This window comes from Seriola lalandi, unplaced genomic scaffold, assembly GCF_002814215.2.
Source record: "Seriola lalandi dorsalis isolate HSWRI2012SDOR001 ecotype SW California unplaced genomic scaffold, Sedor1 jcf7180002054398, whole genome shotgun sequence".
Lineage (NCBI taxonomy): Eukaryota > Metazoa > Chordata > Actinopteri > Carangiformes > Carangidae > Seriola > Seriola lalandi.
In genome coordinates this window covers 392,743-409,212 of record NW_019524951.1, presented here as the reverse complement: position 1 = coordinate 409,212, position 16,470 = coordinate 392,743, and the positions used below count along the sequence as shown (strand labels likewise).

Sequence of the window (16,470 nt, the reverse complement as noted above, 5' to 3'; positions counted from 1 at the left end):
CCCCACAAACACGCACACACACACACACACACACAAACTCATTCCTCCCTTTACACAGCTCAAACCAAACCCCCAGTGAAGGATCGGCCATGTCACCCATGGCCCGTATATCTCGCTCAGGACCGTAATGTACTGCGGTGTTCCCGTCTTTGCATATAAGATAATTTGGGCATCAATCCTTCCCCAGACAGATTTATGTCACTCGGAGGACAGTTTCACTTCTCCTTCTTTATCGCTTCACTGGAGCCTGCTTAATTTCTCCCCGTCAGCCCCTTCCCCTGGAGATGTTATTTTTTCCCTAAATGTCCAACATTTGCATTGGCTGTCCAGGATGGGGAGAGCGATGGCGCTGTTGTGATAAATAAATTTGTGCATGCCATGCCAGGTTGTTTCGTCCCCTCCTTCTTCTGTTGTTGTTCCTGTTGTCTGGCGCCACAAGTCCGGTCCTCTCTGTCCCAGGACGGTTCCCCCTTTTTCCCAAGTCTTCACCCCCCCCCCCTTAACCGCATAAAGCATCTTGCTCAAACAGTCCTGCATGCTAGCGGGACTGTTTAGTAGTGCTGGAGAAGTGAAAGGGAATTGTGGGTGGAAAATAAAATAAAACCCACAGCCCAAAAGTGTAAAATACAAGCAAAAGAGCCCAGTACTTACTTCCCCCTTTTTCTTTGCGTTTTGCTTTACAAGATGGAGGTTACATGTAGTGCCATTGCCCATCCATGCCCATATTCATCCCCATTCCACTCATAGGCCCTAGAAAGAGGAGATAAACGCCAGGAAAAAGGTCAGCAGGAGTTTGAATCACAGACAGGTCAGAGGATGCCCACTCATAGAGAGGATGAGGTTGGTTAGTGTTAGATGGGAAATGACAAGGGTGGGGGAAGAGGAAGATGTGAAGAAGTGGCATTTGTGTTTTTATTTTGCATTGCATCCCACAAATCCCTTTTTTTTATTATCATCAATTGTGAAGCATATTCCCAGATGTGTTAGATTATAGGAAAAAAAAAAAAACACAAGCAAGACAGGCAGCAGACAGTCTGGGGAACGGTGGGTGGGGGGGTGCCTTTAAAGAGAAGTGTTATAGTGTTTGTGTAGCACTTGTTAGCATTAGGTTTATGTGGCTGACTCAGGGACCTTCTCAGTGCCTGTGACTAAATCTCATGCTTCAGACAAGAGGATCAGTGTTGATCAGATCTACGATAACGGAAGGTGAGACTGTTGTCTAGTAAAGCAGGCATGACAAAGGGAAGTGGGACAGGCGGAGAGAGGTGGACGGACTTACCGGCTGGTCGGATCCCCATGTGTTGCTGACCATCCAGCACGAAGCTGCCCATTGGCTGGCCCTCTGGACTGTATGCTGCTCCTTGGCTCACTGAAGGATCAAGAAGAAAACCTGATTGTAGTCAAAACGTGGACATGAAAAAGGGAGGGGGGAAGAAGAAGAGAAAACACACCAGACAATCAGCAATTGTCCCAGCTCCAGCCCAAACATACTGTAAGACATTGTGCTCATGTTTGTGGACCGCATTGACTGACGTGTGGCATGCAAACACGCATACAGTAGGTCCTCATGCAGGCATGCATACATGCAAGCACAATACACACACACACACACACACACACACACACTCGCGCGCACACTCAGCCAGTGTCATTCAAAACCACACTCACAGGAGATACATTGTTCTCTAACCGACAGAAGAAAGCATGCAGTTTGACAGGATGAGAAGAATTTCTGCCATGGCAGGCAATTCACCCAGTCAGTTCTCAAATAGATCAGTAGTGATGTACAGTACACAGTTTCAACATGTCTACTCTTAAACATAAGGTAGAATACAATTCCACATAACATAACATACAATCTAAAGACGTAGATAATCCCAAAGCTGCTTAATCATTCAATATTATGATTTACCTGATTATCAGCCATTTAGAATCAAAAGTAGCTACCAATTAGCTAATTTGTATCTTGTTTTGATTATTATCAGCCCTAATGAACTAATGCTCTTTGGAGACTGTAGAAAACTGTGTATTCTGGGGCTATAACAGCATTATCTTGGATAATCTGTAATTCGTAAAGATTAGGGGGAGCTGTTAGTCATGCTATTTTTGTAGAGATTGTTGATTGGCACATATTGGTTGCATATCTGACAAATATGCCACAGAAAAGCGCAGTGACTGCAGAAAGAGTCGCCCACATTTGTAAGTGCATCTCATTTTAATCACGGCTCATGTTCGTTTCAACAATCTCCACCCCGGTGTGTAGGGACCTTTTTAAGACGGGGAGCTTGCTAATCAACAAAAACAGCTTTTCCCTCCCTGAGACAAATTACTTGGCTTCTTTTTGGTAATGCCACAGTCAATGAAGCTTAGGGTGACTGAATCATTCCACAGGATCACAGAGTGGGGTGTTTACTACTCACTTTGTGCTTTTTGTAATCTGATCACAATACATATGTGAAATAAATGTGCTACAAATTAACAAAATGTAGCTTTCCATAATCTGTTTTAAAGAAATGGTCCCTGTATAGACGTTAAATCAAAACATCAGATCTGATTTCATCAAAGCGTCACAGAAAACTAAATTCTCCCTCCTAAGGCCAGTTTTCATGACTGAAAATACTCTAACCGATGCTATTAACTGAAAATCTGACTGACTAGCTATGCAGTGGTCTTGAAATTTCAAATTTGAAATTTCAAGACCCGCAACCCCCCACCCCTCCCTCTCTTAACCCTGGACTGGAATAAAAAAAAAAAAAATTAAAAACAAAACAGCTTAAAAAAGGAGATAACTCATAAATTGCTGCTAGCGTTTCTGGCACTCCTCTTGTGTCCAATTAGCAATTCACAGAGAGAGTGCTAATACACCTCTCTCTCCACTTAGACTGGGAAATCTCCAATTAGAGTCAATCAGTAAACGGCCCGCACCACTGCTGAACACATCTCATTGAGAAAATGGAAAAGGGGGATGAAGGGAGGGAGAGTAGGAGGAGGGAGTAGAAGGGATTTTTTTTTTTTCGGGGTGGGGGGGGGTGGGGTGGGGGGGATGTAGGGTACCCCTTAAAAAAAAAATTTGGGCTCCAGGCATGATGTGCATGCCAGTAAAGGATTTGGAAAGGGTGTCTTCATGCTGAGGAGAGAAAGGGAGAGAAGCAGTACTCTACTGTACGTTGGGTTGGGTTGTACTTTTATTGTAATTTTTTTTTTTTTTTTTTTACCTGCTCGATTTGACTGGTCAATCATAGGCTGTACTATTCTTCTCCTGGCGTTAATGAACCTGGCAAAGAGAAAAAAAGAGAGAGAGAAGAGAAAAACAAACGTTAAATCACCCTGCATTCACACAGAGGAAGATTCATCACAAGCCACCACAAAGACAAAACAGTTTTGCATGACTTAATGGCAACATTAGCCACCGAGTCCTTGAGAGAGGCGCGCACAACAAAACAGCAACAAACAAAAGGGCAATTGTGTGCTGACTTGGGAACCCAGTGAGGGATACCTTTAATGTTCCTTATGATCTATTCCCCCCTCTTTTAATAAAGCTTTTGATTACGTTTGGTTGCTATGGGCACCAGGGAGACATTCCTCAAGTATTAAGTGTAGCTTGGGCACAGAAGAACCCTCATCGTGGCACATCCCCTCTTCCCTCCGTCTTTGTCAGTCGCTCCTGCTGCCGGTTGCACACATCACACACCGACTTTAAACGCAGTGTACAGTATCCTGTCTACGGTTCCTCCTCCAAAACAATGTTATTCCTCCAGGGTTATCACCCATTGGAATATCAAAGTAAGCTTCAAGTTAGCAAAGTGCAGGATACAAATGGTTCCTTTCATTACTCCCCATCACTCCACCCCCACCTCCACCATTCCCCTCTGTGGGACCCCCACTCTGGCTGCATTGTAGGGGGCTCTGCTCCCCTTCCAGCTGTCTAGAAATGAGGACCAGGCATGGGCCACTCCGTGCTTTCACAAGGTATTGTTATGTCAGCGAGCCCATCAATTAGGCTGTCTGAAGTTTTATCACCACCACAGCAGCGAATAAGTGCAGCTCCACAAAGCCTCCCCAGTCGGCCTTGCTCCTGTGGTTTTTCCAGCGTAGAGCCAGAGGTCATTTGGAGGTGACTGCCAGCCAGGGGCAACCTTTTTAACTTGGAATGGGATGCCACGGGCTGTGTCAAACGCAAGCTGGCCACTCAGGTCAAGCAAGCTCTCCACCTTTCTCTCTTTCTTCCTCTCTTCTGTCTTTCTTTGACGTTGTGTGGACTTAGCACTACAGGTACCACCATGTGGTTGATATTAAAGAGGGGTTTCAAATCACGTTGGAGCTGTCCGGGATGGAGTCCTTTGCTGGTTCCAAAAAAGCAGAAGAGAGAGAGAGAGAGAGAAAAAAATAAAACGCCCCCATCCGCCCTTTTTCTGACGTACGAGCCACGGCACCATCAGTACGGCTAAAGAACTGGTCATTAGAAGGAAGGGAGAGCTGGAACCAATTTGGGCTCCTAATCCCCCATGAAGCCCTGATACCTGCCCTTACTTTCTCCAATGAACTTAAACGCCTGTAATCTGCCCGGCTCAAAGTGACATGGTTAAACGTACAAAATGCACGGTTGGGAAAAGAGAGACGCGGTGCTCATTTGCCAGGGGGCATCCAGAGTGCAGCTACGCAGGGGTGCCGCGGGCCCCTGAGAGAAAAAGATGAAACACATCCATATGAACATAAGGGAGAAGGAAAAGAGGAGGATGGGAGGGGAGGTGTGCGAGTGAGAGAGTTGGATGAGACATTATATGATTCTAATGCCCGATTTTTGATTTAAAGGAGGAATAACGATCAAGTTTTACTAAGTGTGAAAGTATTTTAGTAGAACAAAAGGGACAAAGTTTTCTTAGATATCTTTGCTGTCAGAAATGCCTGCAGTACTTATGAGAGAAAGACGCTTCAAGCATCAAAACCAGCTGAGCAAGTAAACAGTAAGACATTCCAGGTATCACACTCCCTCTTTATGCTCGGAGTGCAAGGCCTGCCAAAATATATGTCCTGCTTTCTCCCTTCCAGGACACACAGAGGGGCTCAAAATCACAACCATGTGCATTCTTACCTATTCTGGGACATAACCATAAACACATAATGTTAGGAATGTTCTTCCCAGGTGCCAAACTTGCCCTTATGGTTTCCAGTGACTGCAGAGGAAATACTCTATGTACTGGAGAGTATACTGAATCAAAGTGCCATTTTCACGTTTCTTTTTTTTTTTCTTTCCGAAATGTTCCTTTGAAAAAAAAAAAAAAAGAAAAAGAAAAAAAAAAGTGTTCTTCCTCTTGTGTTTTTCACACAAACACATGCACACACAAAGGCTCTGTTTTTGTACGCTAAACAAGTTGCCACAGTAACCAGGAGGCAAAGCGGTGCACTGGAGGGAGTGGGGGGTGACCAAGGGCCCCTCTCGTGGTGGCCTCAGAGCACCTTTTATCAGTCTGAGTAAAGCCAATTGAGATTATCAGAGCCAGGCCTGATAACACTGTTTTCCCTCGACCCGTGAGCTGCTAATGGTGTGTGCTTAGAACAACACAACCAGGAATCCTCCGGAGATGAAGGCCAGTCAACTTGGATGGACAGCTAGATGGATGGATCTGAGGACCCAAGGCCCTGAGAGAGACACGGAGGTTGACCACAGGGACTCAGAATTCCCAAGCACTCGCTAAAACATACATGCGCGTTGTAAATCTACACATCGACACCGTGGACATGACCACAACCACAGCCAGTGTGTCCGTAGGCTAACCAGAACACAGGAGGCTCACAGGGGACACTAGCTTAAAAAACCCGTGTTTTATTATCTACATCTGGTGGTCTTGCTTATTATGGCCTGCCTCTGCTGAATGTTAGAGCACAACCAACTCGCACACATGCACACGCAGTACACAGAGTACCTCTCAGCATGGGAACTCCATGCTGTCTTCAAACAAATAATTAAAGGCAAGGTTAGGGGGTCGTGCAGAGGTCATTCCTTGGGATACAGCTCAGAATGTGTGTGTATTACCCCGGCAGAAAGAGGGCTGGTGGGGGCAGTGATCCTCTGCTATTTAATGTGGACGACTGTTTCTCCCAGCCAATAAGTCTGCAAAAACTGCACTTGCGGCGCTAAGCATGCTTTGGAGTGTGCATGTGAACATTTACGCACGTGTCAGTCAATATGTGTGTATGTATATGTCAGCGCATTCTTCACGCGCTACTGCCAATTGGCCTACAGTAGCCCTTCCTGCTGAAATGCCTGCTGAATTGGCGTGTTTGTACACGTGTACAAACATGTGTTACGCACAGATACAATATAGTCTGGAGGACTAAGAAAGCAGTTCCATGATTATATAGAGCGGCAAGTTTACTAGTGTGCGAGTGTTGAGGCTGTGCATGTCGCAGAGCAAAATAACAGGCAGATATGAATGATGGAGCCAGAGCAGCAGGAGTCCACTTGACACAGGGTCTCCGCTAGGCTGGATCAACACGGCATCCCTGGTTACTAATATCTGCTCACACATGGGGGGGCTTCAGAGAGTTCCTGCTTAGGTGTTAAATACCCTGGCTAGCATACAATGTTATGTTATACCCTGTGTGAGTGTGAGTGTGGGGGGACTGAGGGTAAGGGGATGTTAGAAACAGAAGAGGAGCTCTCGGGCTAAGAGTAAACTTACGTAATTCCGAAACAGAACATGTGCCTCTATTTAAAATCCTTCAACTTTATGAAACCTCCCTTTAATACAACAAACTGATTGCATCATCACCGTGAGACAAACAGATGTTGACAAATACTATGGATGTCTACTGGAAGTTTGAAGATGAAATCCCAGCAAACCACTGTGTCTCACTCAGTGCTTCCATTTATTCTGTTTTTTTGGTTTTTTTTTTCTTGCTTCCTCATCTCGATCTGTCATAAAAGACTTGTTTCTGGTTAACTGACTTGCAGCCACACCTGGTAACTCGCTCCTGTTGTCAGCATTCCTTCCCTGAGAAATCGTCATGCCAAACCACCCTACCCTGGAGCACAGCCAAGAGACAGAGAGAGAGAGAGAGAGAGAGCGAGAGAGCGAGAGAGAGAGCGAGAGAGAGAGAGAGAGAGAGCGAGAGAGAGAGCGAGAGAGCGCGCGCGAGAGAGAGAGAGAGAGAGAGAGAGAGAGAGAGAGCCTCGCTGCTTGGCTGGCCAATTGCTGTGGAGATCGGAGGGAACCCAACCAATCAGGAGTGGGGTCACTCGTTTGACGAGTTTGTGATGAAAGAAAGAAACCGACCCAGAGCCGGAGCGAGACAAGAGAGAGAATCAGAGAAATATTAAACACGTTTTCTGCACGAAACGAGCGCCCGGACTGCTCCAAATGTAGTCCTCTAGAGCGTTCACAGAGAAGCAGGCGGCTTTGATATTGTGACACAGAAATCGTTGGCAGTTTATTGCCTTCATGGCTGACCTGCACATGCCCATTTCGATAACTCGTATGCCAGGGACAGGGGCGGTCAGTTTCCGTTTTGTCAGTCAAATTCTTGGGCCCCTGTCTGTCTTTACAGGAAGATTAGATGCAACACAATCCGAACAAGAACGTGCTGAACTCAATCCCCGATCACTGCTTGCAAACATGACTGTCCTCTGGTTCCTATTAAAGCTCATTGCTTCCATACTTCCGCTTCAGACAGAAATAAAGATTCCAAACCCCCAGCGATTGAGTCACAACTCACTGGTATCAAAGGAGGAAGGCTTTAGTTTGATCCTCTCCCCCCAAAAAGGAAAGACAGGCAGAGGGGAGTAAAAACACTCAATGTCCTTTGACCAGGAAGTGCATGCAAATTAACCCCATGAAGAGGGTGTGTTTAGTATAAGCAAACATTAATTATAGTCCGGTCAGACAGTGGGGCAGTCTGGGACTACTGAACCTCCAACACTGATCTACTGTAGTGTCAACAACACTGATTGAATCAGCTCACATGGTCCTAACAGGCCCCCTGTAACAGTTTATACATAGCTTGCCACCAGACTGAACCTACAGTATCTGTGGATTTATCATAAACTATCACAAAGGGGCTTTTCACGGGTTGCACTCTTCCAGGATGACGATAAAGGACAAAGAGATAGGGTAGGAACAAGGAAGCTTCCTCAAGCTCATCCTATCAGAGACAGAGTTTCCCTTTTTCTATCCCTTCTTCCCTTCTTTAAGTTAAAACAGGAGTCAAGAGACATAAGCCGGGGCGAACATTACCTCACTCCCGTGTTTGATTTAGTGCAGATGTGAAGCGGAGCGAGGCAAGATCGTTTTTTAGGAACGTCAGAGAGGGCCCACGTTTAGGGCAGCCACTGTGTTTACATAGTTTTACCTCTGTCTCTCTCTCCCTCGCTCCCTCTTTCTCTCATCCACCGAGCCTCCATACCCCCCTCCACACGCTTTTGTCTCCCTCTCAAAGGGGGACTGTTTCACCTCTCCTCCATGGACTTTCACTGACCTGTTTTTCTTTCCCTTTTTATTACTCCACTCATTGCCCTTTTGTGGCACCCCCCCGCCCCCGCCCCCCTCTCAGCCCTATATGAGTAACATTTGCATTGCTCTGTCAGTCTAGCTGCAGAAGTCATTCCTCTCTGAAACCCGGGGAGTACGAGTCATTAAGACTGGAGTGGAAAATCAGACAAAGAATTATATATTTGTGTTGCAAACTGACACGATTTAACGAGCAGCTAATTAAAATAAATCAATAGCACTGCGGCATGCTCGCTCTCTGTCTGTCTCTCTTCCCTCCATCTGATTTTCTGTCAGCACCAAAGAGGTGGAACACTGCAGTGTGGAGCGCTGTGCTATTCTACTGATGTTTTTACCCTTAAAATCAGGCGTCAACTCCTGGCCATGCATTACGATGAATAAGTGAGAACTCAATGGCTCATATACAATAGAGGGAGGGATAAAAATATGTAGCAATAATCTCAGGAATAACTCTATGAACTACAACAGCAAGACAAACAACAAAAGAAACAAACATAGACATCTCTCCCTCTATTTACCCTCCCATGTAACACCTTCTCCCCTCTTCCCCCTGTCCAGTCAGGGCATGTCACCCCTGGGCCTTGCAGTCCAGCAGCCTGACCCCTACATGGCGGGCTGTGCGGCCCCAGCTGCTGACTGTCCGTCAAACACCTCCAGAGCAGCGTTGGGCCAGGAAGACCACGCTTGTTGCCCCTTTGATCCGGCAAGCAGCAGCTGCTGCTCCACACAGCAGCACTTTGTTCCTCTGTCTCCTTACCACACTCTGTCCTACGGCACAAAAACACTGACTCCAGTGCAGAAAGTGGAGGGAGAGAAAGGAGAAGAGGAAAAATGTGGAGGGGGGGGGGCGTATTAAGAAAAAAAAAAAAAAAAAAAAAAACTCACCCGTTTTCTCTTCCCTACAACATCAACAAGCTCTGACAACGGCAGTGGGGGTTTTTCTTGGCCCCGACACAGCTTTCAGGCATCTCCTCCTTAACGCTTCACCCTCCCTTCTCTTTTAAGAGATATGATAGTTATTGTTCAAATCAGCCAGGGTGAATGGAATGGACCGAGGCCAAGCCTGCCCCAGGCGTCAACACACCTGTATGAAAGAGACCTTATTGTAGCAACCCAGCATGGCTAACCTGCCCTAGCTCTACCAGTTTTGTGAAGTTAGGAGGGAGGGTGGAATCATCTCCTCTTTCTTTTTCTCCCAGACAGTTCCCTAATATTTCCCTTCATTAACCTTCATTTCCTTAGAGACCGGCACCTCTGACCTGGAAAGTTTTTACTAACACTGTTTTTTTTGAATATCACCACTAGACACGGGGATTAAGGAAAGAGTTGATCCACATCTCCCTTGTTCTCTTACTCTTGCACCCCCCCCCCCCCTTAAGATAACACCTTATTAATGTGCATAGGTGCACAAAAGGTATTCTCTGCCTGCCCAGGAGCTGAGGGACCAACAGCTGTGTTCTCCGCTGTTTGAAGAGCGTCTGAAAACATCCAGCACATGTCAATATGAGCCGCCGTCAAAGGTTCCAGTACATAGCACATGACAGAGGTCGTCAGCGCTGGAAGGTAACGTTCATTCCTCATAAGCCAGCTTCTCACCTTTTGGGTGGGTGAGGACTTCCTGCTTTCATGCAGGGCCAGCAAGAAATAGAACAGAGACATACTGGCAGGCTGGCGCACACACACACACACACACACACACACACACACACACACACACATACACACACACACACACTCAAATGCTCAATGGGGGGGGGGTAGAATAAAATAAAAGAAAGAATGAATCCAGCACTATCAGTACCCAAGCCTACCCATCAGCCCTCCTGAGAGGAGTGGGTGTGCTCACAAAATCACCCCATTTAATCAGTGATGAGTGCCACCCCTGTCGCCCAGATTTCCCGTTTTTCCCACAATGCCAGGCCCATTGGGCTCCTTTGTATGTCTCTGTGGGGAGGGCAGGTATAATCTCCGTTTCCATCCACATCTCACTCCAATCATACAAATGTGTGACTTTTTTAGCCTCTCTGTCTCTTTCCTGCACTATCTCTCCATCTCTATTTCTCTCACCCTCTCTCTTTTTTTTTGTCTCTTGCTCTATCGTCTTCTGCTCCCTTTCATTCTCAACCCTTTTTTCCCTCTCTGCCTGGTAATCGAGTGAGAGATTCCGCGACTCTGTGACTCCCCCTTATTGTCAGATATCAAACAGGGCGGCTTTGTGGATTACCAGGGGAAGCTGATAATGACATGATAGAGGCGTGATATTTCAAACAAAATTGAGTGTCAATTGCCTGCATCGTCTAGGCAACACAAGTGTCTGCGTTGCAGCAGCCAGGCAGGAAATAAGGCCAATCTATTTCCTTTGCTTCATATCAAACGTTTTTCTTCTCCCTACTTTATAAGACTATAATGGGTTCAGCTCAAAGAGAAGAAGAGGGGGCCTGTCAAGAGGGGCTTCAACAGTTACATCCTTACGCAACACACATACATGCTTGGGTACACTCTGAGCATGCAGGTGCTGCACATGTACACACACACACACACACACACACACACAACTGCAGACATGAACTTATGCTCCTGAATCTCAAATGCATTAGCAGAAGTCAAAAAGCAGAGCCAATGGGAGGTTGTAGAGGGAGGGTGCCCCCATTTTACCACCCCGCCCCCAAACATATATACCCATGCACATGCTCTCTTTGCTCTTGCCGCTTATTTCCCCCCTCCTCCTCACACTGCTGTACTATTACCCATGAATTTAGGGCAGTGAACTGCACAGCAGTTTGAGCAATTAAAGAGTGACACCTAAACCTGGTGGGTAGACTGTCAAGATTCTCTAATGCCTGAGTTTAGGAGCCGCTGCACTTGGAGCCCGACAAGTGTGGAGTACAGTATTCCATGTATGTGTGTGTCTCTCTGCGTGTGTGTGTGTTTGTGTGTGTGTGTGTTTTTGGAAAGGGATTCTCCCTCCCACTGGGATGTCATCATCTTCTCATCACTGTGTCTCTGGCGTGCGAGTGAGTGTTTCCACCAAACACGTTTCCATGATGTGTCTGAGTGAGTGAGTGTGCTCACATCAATCTACATATTACTGACCACGAGCCATCAGTCGAATGCTATGAGCTTGCCTCTGACTTCCCCTATTGAATAATTAATCTTAAGTTTCAATTGCACATAATTGCTTTGACATACATAAGTCTCGAACGCACAGGCTAACAAACAACCATGTGGTGGCACGGTCAAAAGCAGAGTTTAGGGCTAAAAAGCCCAGCAGCAGGCTGGTGATATAAATAGCTGTTGTTTGTGGAGGGCACTGCTGGCAGATGCAGCAGTGACACTGTGGAGCAGACCACAGGGACTCTGATGTGCCTGGTGGCCTGAAGCGAGCCCTCAGCCTCTCAGATCAGCTCTACCACTGACTGTCTACAGCTTTGACTGGCCTCCTTCATATGTCACAGCCCGAAACAAGTAAAACAATCTCTGTGTCTCACCAAAGCCAAATTCAATTTAGCCGGCACTGCACAATATGCTCCTTGAAATTGAGTCTGTGAACTGTCATGAGTGATTCTTCCCAAGAAGGGTTCAGCAATTACCCCAACATACAGATGACCCCATTCTCGAAAATGTTTTATTTGTATAGGTTAAGATATAAAAGAAAAAAAGAACCTAACCAGAAATGAGTTATACATTAATATCTGCGATTATTTCAGTGTAACTTTTTGGCAAATGGCAGATACATTCTGTATGTTTGGAGACTTGCTTTTTCCTTCACCTCATACCTTAGGAGGAAGCTGAAGAAAGTCATGGTAACAAGGAGATGATAAAGCAGATATGTCTTCGGGGGGTTACAGGCAGACACCCTCTACCCCCCACCAGGGGAAAGGCATTCCCACCGCCCTCCCTCGCCACCGCACATGCTCACGCAGACTCCCAATTGAAACATCATCATCAGTAATGGGAGGAATAAATATTCATAAGGCCGGGAAGAGAGAAACCCTAGATTAGGGTAATATACTCCTCATTGTTCTCCCCCTTCCTTTCTCCAGCTTTTCCTCTGTATCTCTGCAGCTTGTTATGCATGTAATAGCGATGCCTAATAGTGGTTAATTCCTCTGATAACTTCATCAAAGTGCGTGCACATGTGTGCTTCTGTGTGCATGGTGAGAATGTGGCAGCAAGCCGCACCGTTTATTTCTCACCTCTCCCAAATTGCAAATTACCGGGTTTGATATCTGCAAGATTTTGGGCAACGTTCCAGTTAAGATTGGATTGTTTTCGTGGAGAGGTCCTGTGACTTCCTTCCTCCGTCCCTCCCACAGTCCCTCCCCTTTTCTGCTTGGCAACGACTCTACTGATATCTCTTCCATAACAGGCCTGAACTGGGCCAGAGCATGGCTTAAACAAACAAAGGGCTATATTGATTTATAGGGTCTTCCATGATGGGCTTATTGGCCTGCACCTCAAAGCCACAGAGGGCACCAGGCCATGAATCACAGCTTCACCAAATACACACATACATACACACACACACACACACACACACACACACACACACACACACACACACACAGGTAAGAATCAAGAAGCATTGTTAAGGATGTGATTACAACTCTTTTCGCCCATTCATATCCAGAAACACTCGCTTTCATTGTGTCTTAAAGGAAGGGGGTCGGGGTGGGGGGGTGGTTGAGTTTGATACCACACAAACAAAAGCAAAGAGAGAAGAGCATGTTTATTTACATGCTGTTACTGTATATCCACAGACACACAGGGATAGAGGGAGTGCAAAGTGTGAAAAAAGGGGGGAGGTAAAGAAAAACAGAGAGCAGGAGAGAGAGAGAGTGAGAGAAAGAGCATGCCTGGACAGAGAGAAAATACCTTGTAGAGGTTCACAGAGTTTAAAGAGCTCAGCCAGAGAAGGAGCTCCTGTCCTCTCTTGTTCTCACACACACACACACACACACACACACACACACACACACACACACACACACACACACCCTCGAGGCCATTCTGTTACACCTGGTCACCTTTATCCCTTTTAGTCTAACCATACTTCTCTGACCCACCCACCCCATACTCTCACCCCCTCCCTCCAAAAACATACACCATGCACACAAACATGTACACAACATTCAGTCGTCCTAAACACATCACCACCAAGACACACATAGCAGCAGCCTGTGGCTAACACACAGCTCCTTTGGCTATCTCCCTCAGCAGATAAAAGTAATTATTCCAAATCTACTCTGTCAGGTTGTCTGATCCTCTGGGGCCTCAGTTTAAATCTCTCTCTCTCTCTCTCTGTCTGTCTCATTGCCTCTTTCTGTCTCTCGGTCATAAGCCACAAAAAGAATCCGTGCCAACTGACCTCCAGAGTAAAAACATAAACAGAGTGCCTAGCCATAAAAACACATATAGCACCATAGCAGCTGAAGCACATGGCTTTCTTTGTGAAAACAGACCATTCCAAACAACTACCAGACCTTAAGTTAGATTTCTCTTTAAATGCATGACTTCAACACTAATCAAATCCACTAAAAAAAAAAAAAAAAAAAAAAAAAAAAAAAAAAGCAGTGATCAAACCTGGTGCTCTAAACAACTTTGAAAAATCACAAAAAATGCATTACATCATCTAGCATACAATCCAAAGGACTTATGCACCTATTCAGACGCCTAGTCCCTCTGTTGGCACTTGCCGTTGGCACCCATGTTAGGCTTTAGAGCTAAATAGCAGGCCAATATCCCAGGCTTTCCAGCTGCACGCCCTGAAAGCCCATGGAGAAACCATTCGTCCCAATGAGCTCTAAAGGCAAATGGAAGCTCATAAACAGAGACTTGACTGTATAGACTTTGCATTTTATCTTTCAGCAGTTTCCCCTTTTATGAGCCAGGGACCCCTATAACAAGGGGGAGGAAGGGAGGGATGAGCAAGATGGGAGGATGGCAGGGAGAGAGCAAGGATGACAGTAAGGATGTTAAGAAAGAAGACGATGGCAGAAAAGAGCAGAAGAATAAGAATGAGGTACAGGTTGGGAGAATGAGACGGAGGAGAACTGGGGTCACAAATCTTGCTGCTATTCTAGAACGTGACATCTTCGCTCGTTTGCGGCTGCTCATTAACAAACAATACTGCTGTGAAATTGGTTTAATGACAAAGTAATAAAATTGCTATTCTGCTCACAGATGGCCTCAGGCACAGGGAGATTCTGGCAGACTTACTGTGGCTGCCCGTATGCATTAAGCTGCTTGTTCATGAAAACAGCATCCTACTACTATCTTTCTCACTATCACCAACCTTTTTTTTTTTTCCTTCTTTTTAACTTCTTTCTCTTCCTGCAAATGAAATAAATTAACCTACTTTCCTCCCTTCTATTCTCCTTGAATTCTCCCTCTCCCACATTCTCACCCTCTTGCTCTCCCTCTGAGTCTCTCTCTCTCCTCTCTCTCTAGTGTATTCTCTTTCTCGTTCTCCCTCTTTCTCTCTCTCTCTCTCCCTCTCTCTCCAGTTCTCACCCCGAGTACAGAAATTACCATCTTAAAATAAAAAAAAAAGGAGGCTCGCCCACGCAAACGCAGCTCGACTTCATTTCAAACGCAGAGCCCTTGTTATTAAACGACCCACCAATAAAACCAAGCCGTTGAGGAATAAAAGAGCCAAAAGGAGCAGAGAAGTACAAAGACCCCCCTCCTCCCATCTCTCTCTAATGCTTTCTCTGTAATGCCTCTTTCAGCTCTTTGCCTCTCTATCTTGCCTCGTCTGGCTTCGTTCTCCTTGCATGCCGTCTTTGCTGGGAGAATTCCACAGCCTTGGAGAGTCTTGAGCTTGTAATAGGAAAACAAGTAAAAAAAAAAACATTCATTTTGGTGCATGATCGCCCGGCAGTGCCAGTTTTATTAAAGCACCACCTGTTTTTCATAACTCCACACTCACACAGAGGTGGGCACTGGGCTGCTCAATGGCCACGGTGGGTGTCCATGCCATGCTATGACCCAATGTGCCCCCAGTGCCTGGTAAAGTGGGAGTGGGCCCTGTTAATCACTCTGAGCGTTTCCACAGGGCTCATGTACTCACACACTACGCATACACCGTGAGCGCACACATAAACACAGTAGCGCACATTAGCATCAGCTGTTTAAGACTCCCATGGCTTAGCCTGTGAGTACGGCATGTGTGCACCGTGAACGGGGATCTGGATCGGTAACAACTGCTGAACAAAATGAAAAACAAAATCAAACCTGTTACAACAGGGAGTCGTTTACTCTGCCAGTAATGAAAATATGTTTTTCCAAATGTGTTTCTCCCTCCAAAACTGATAAAATTGGATTATTATTACAGCATCAAGAAAGCAGCCAGATCAAATGAACTTAGCGGGCAGGGGGTGTTGGTAGGGGGGTTGGCACTTGGGATCTGACAACAGAGTCAATTCTGCTAATTAACTGCCAATTAGCGGTCCCTAAATGAGAGGGATCATGATGCCTGTGTTGGCAGCGCCCCGATAGTCTCGCTCTCTCATTCAGATGCACATATACACTCACGCTCGCGCACACAGACACACCAGAGAGATACACACACACACACACACACACACATACACAAACACAAACACAAACACACACACACACAGCCGCAACCCTGTCCACACTCCAGCTGTATATTTAGAAAGCCAGGGGCATAAGATGGCCACTGCCGGGAGTCCCTGGTTGCAGCCAAAAAAAGGCCTGACATTTCCATCTGGGTCAAAGTTAGACAGATAACCAGCAACTTCAGTCAACTAGCCCACCAATGTGGCAGAAAGGAAGGGACAGACAAGCAATAGGCAATAGGCAGTGATATGGAGGAGAGCAGGGAGCGGGGGAAAGGACCTCAAAAGCCTCTGTGTGAGATTCATAAGACTTAAATACTTATAAAGAGTGTGGAAAAAACAGGGGCAGCTGGGCCGGTTTCATAGCTTTATGTTACATT

At 46.1% G+C, this 16,470-nt stretch overlaps 1 protein-coding gene across 5 annotated transcripts in view; it reads right to left on the bottom strand.

Annotated features, from left to right (window-relative positions):
* The window catches only part of meis2a (Meis homeobox 2a), an 81,474-nt gene that overhangs the window by 4,434 nt on the left and 60,570 nt on the right, over positions 1 to 16,470 (bottom strand). For 2 of the 5 annotated variants that reach the window (XM_023409569.2, XM_023409570.2), the window contains exons 10-11: positions 3,216 to 3,274; positions 1,280 to 1,390 (exon numbers count right to left, since the gene is read on the bottom strand). In XM_023409569.2, coding sequence (XP_023265337.1) covers positions 1,280 to 1,390; positions 3,216 to 3,274 — 170 coding nt within the window. Of the gene's footprint in view, positions 1 to 670; positions 751 to 1,279; positions 1,391 to 3,215; positions 3,275 to 16,470 lie in introns of those variants that run through there. The other 3 variants (XM_023409572.2, XM_023409573.2, XM_023409571.2) reach the window with 3 other exon arrangements.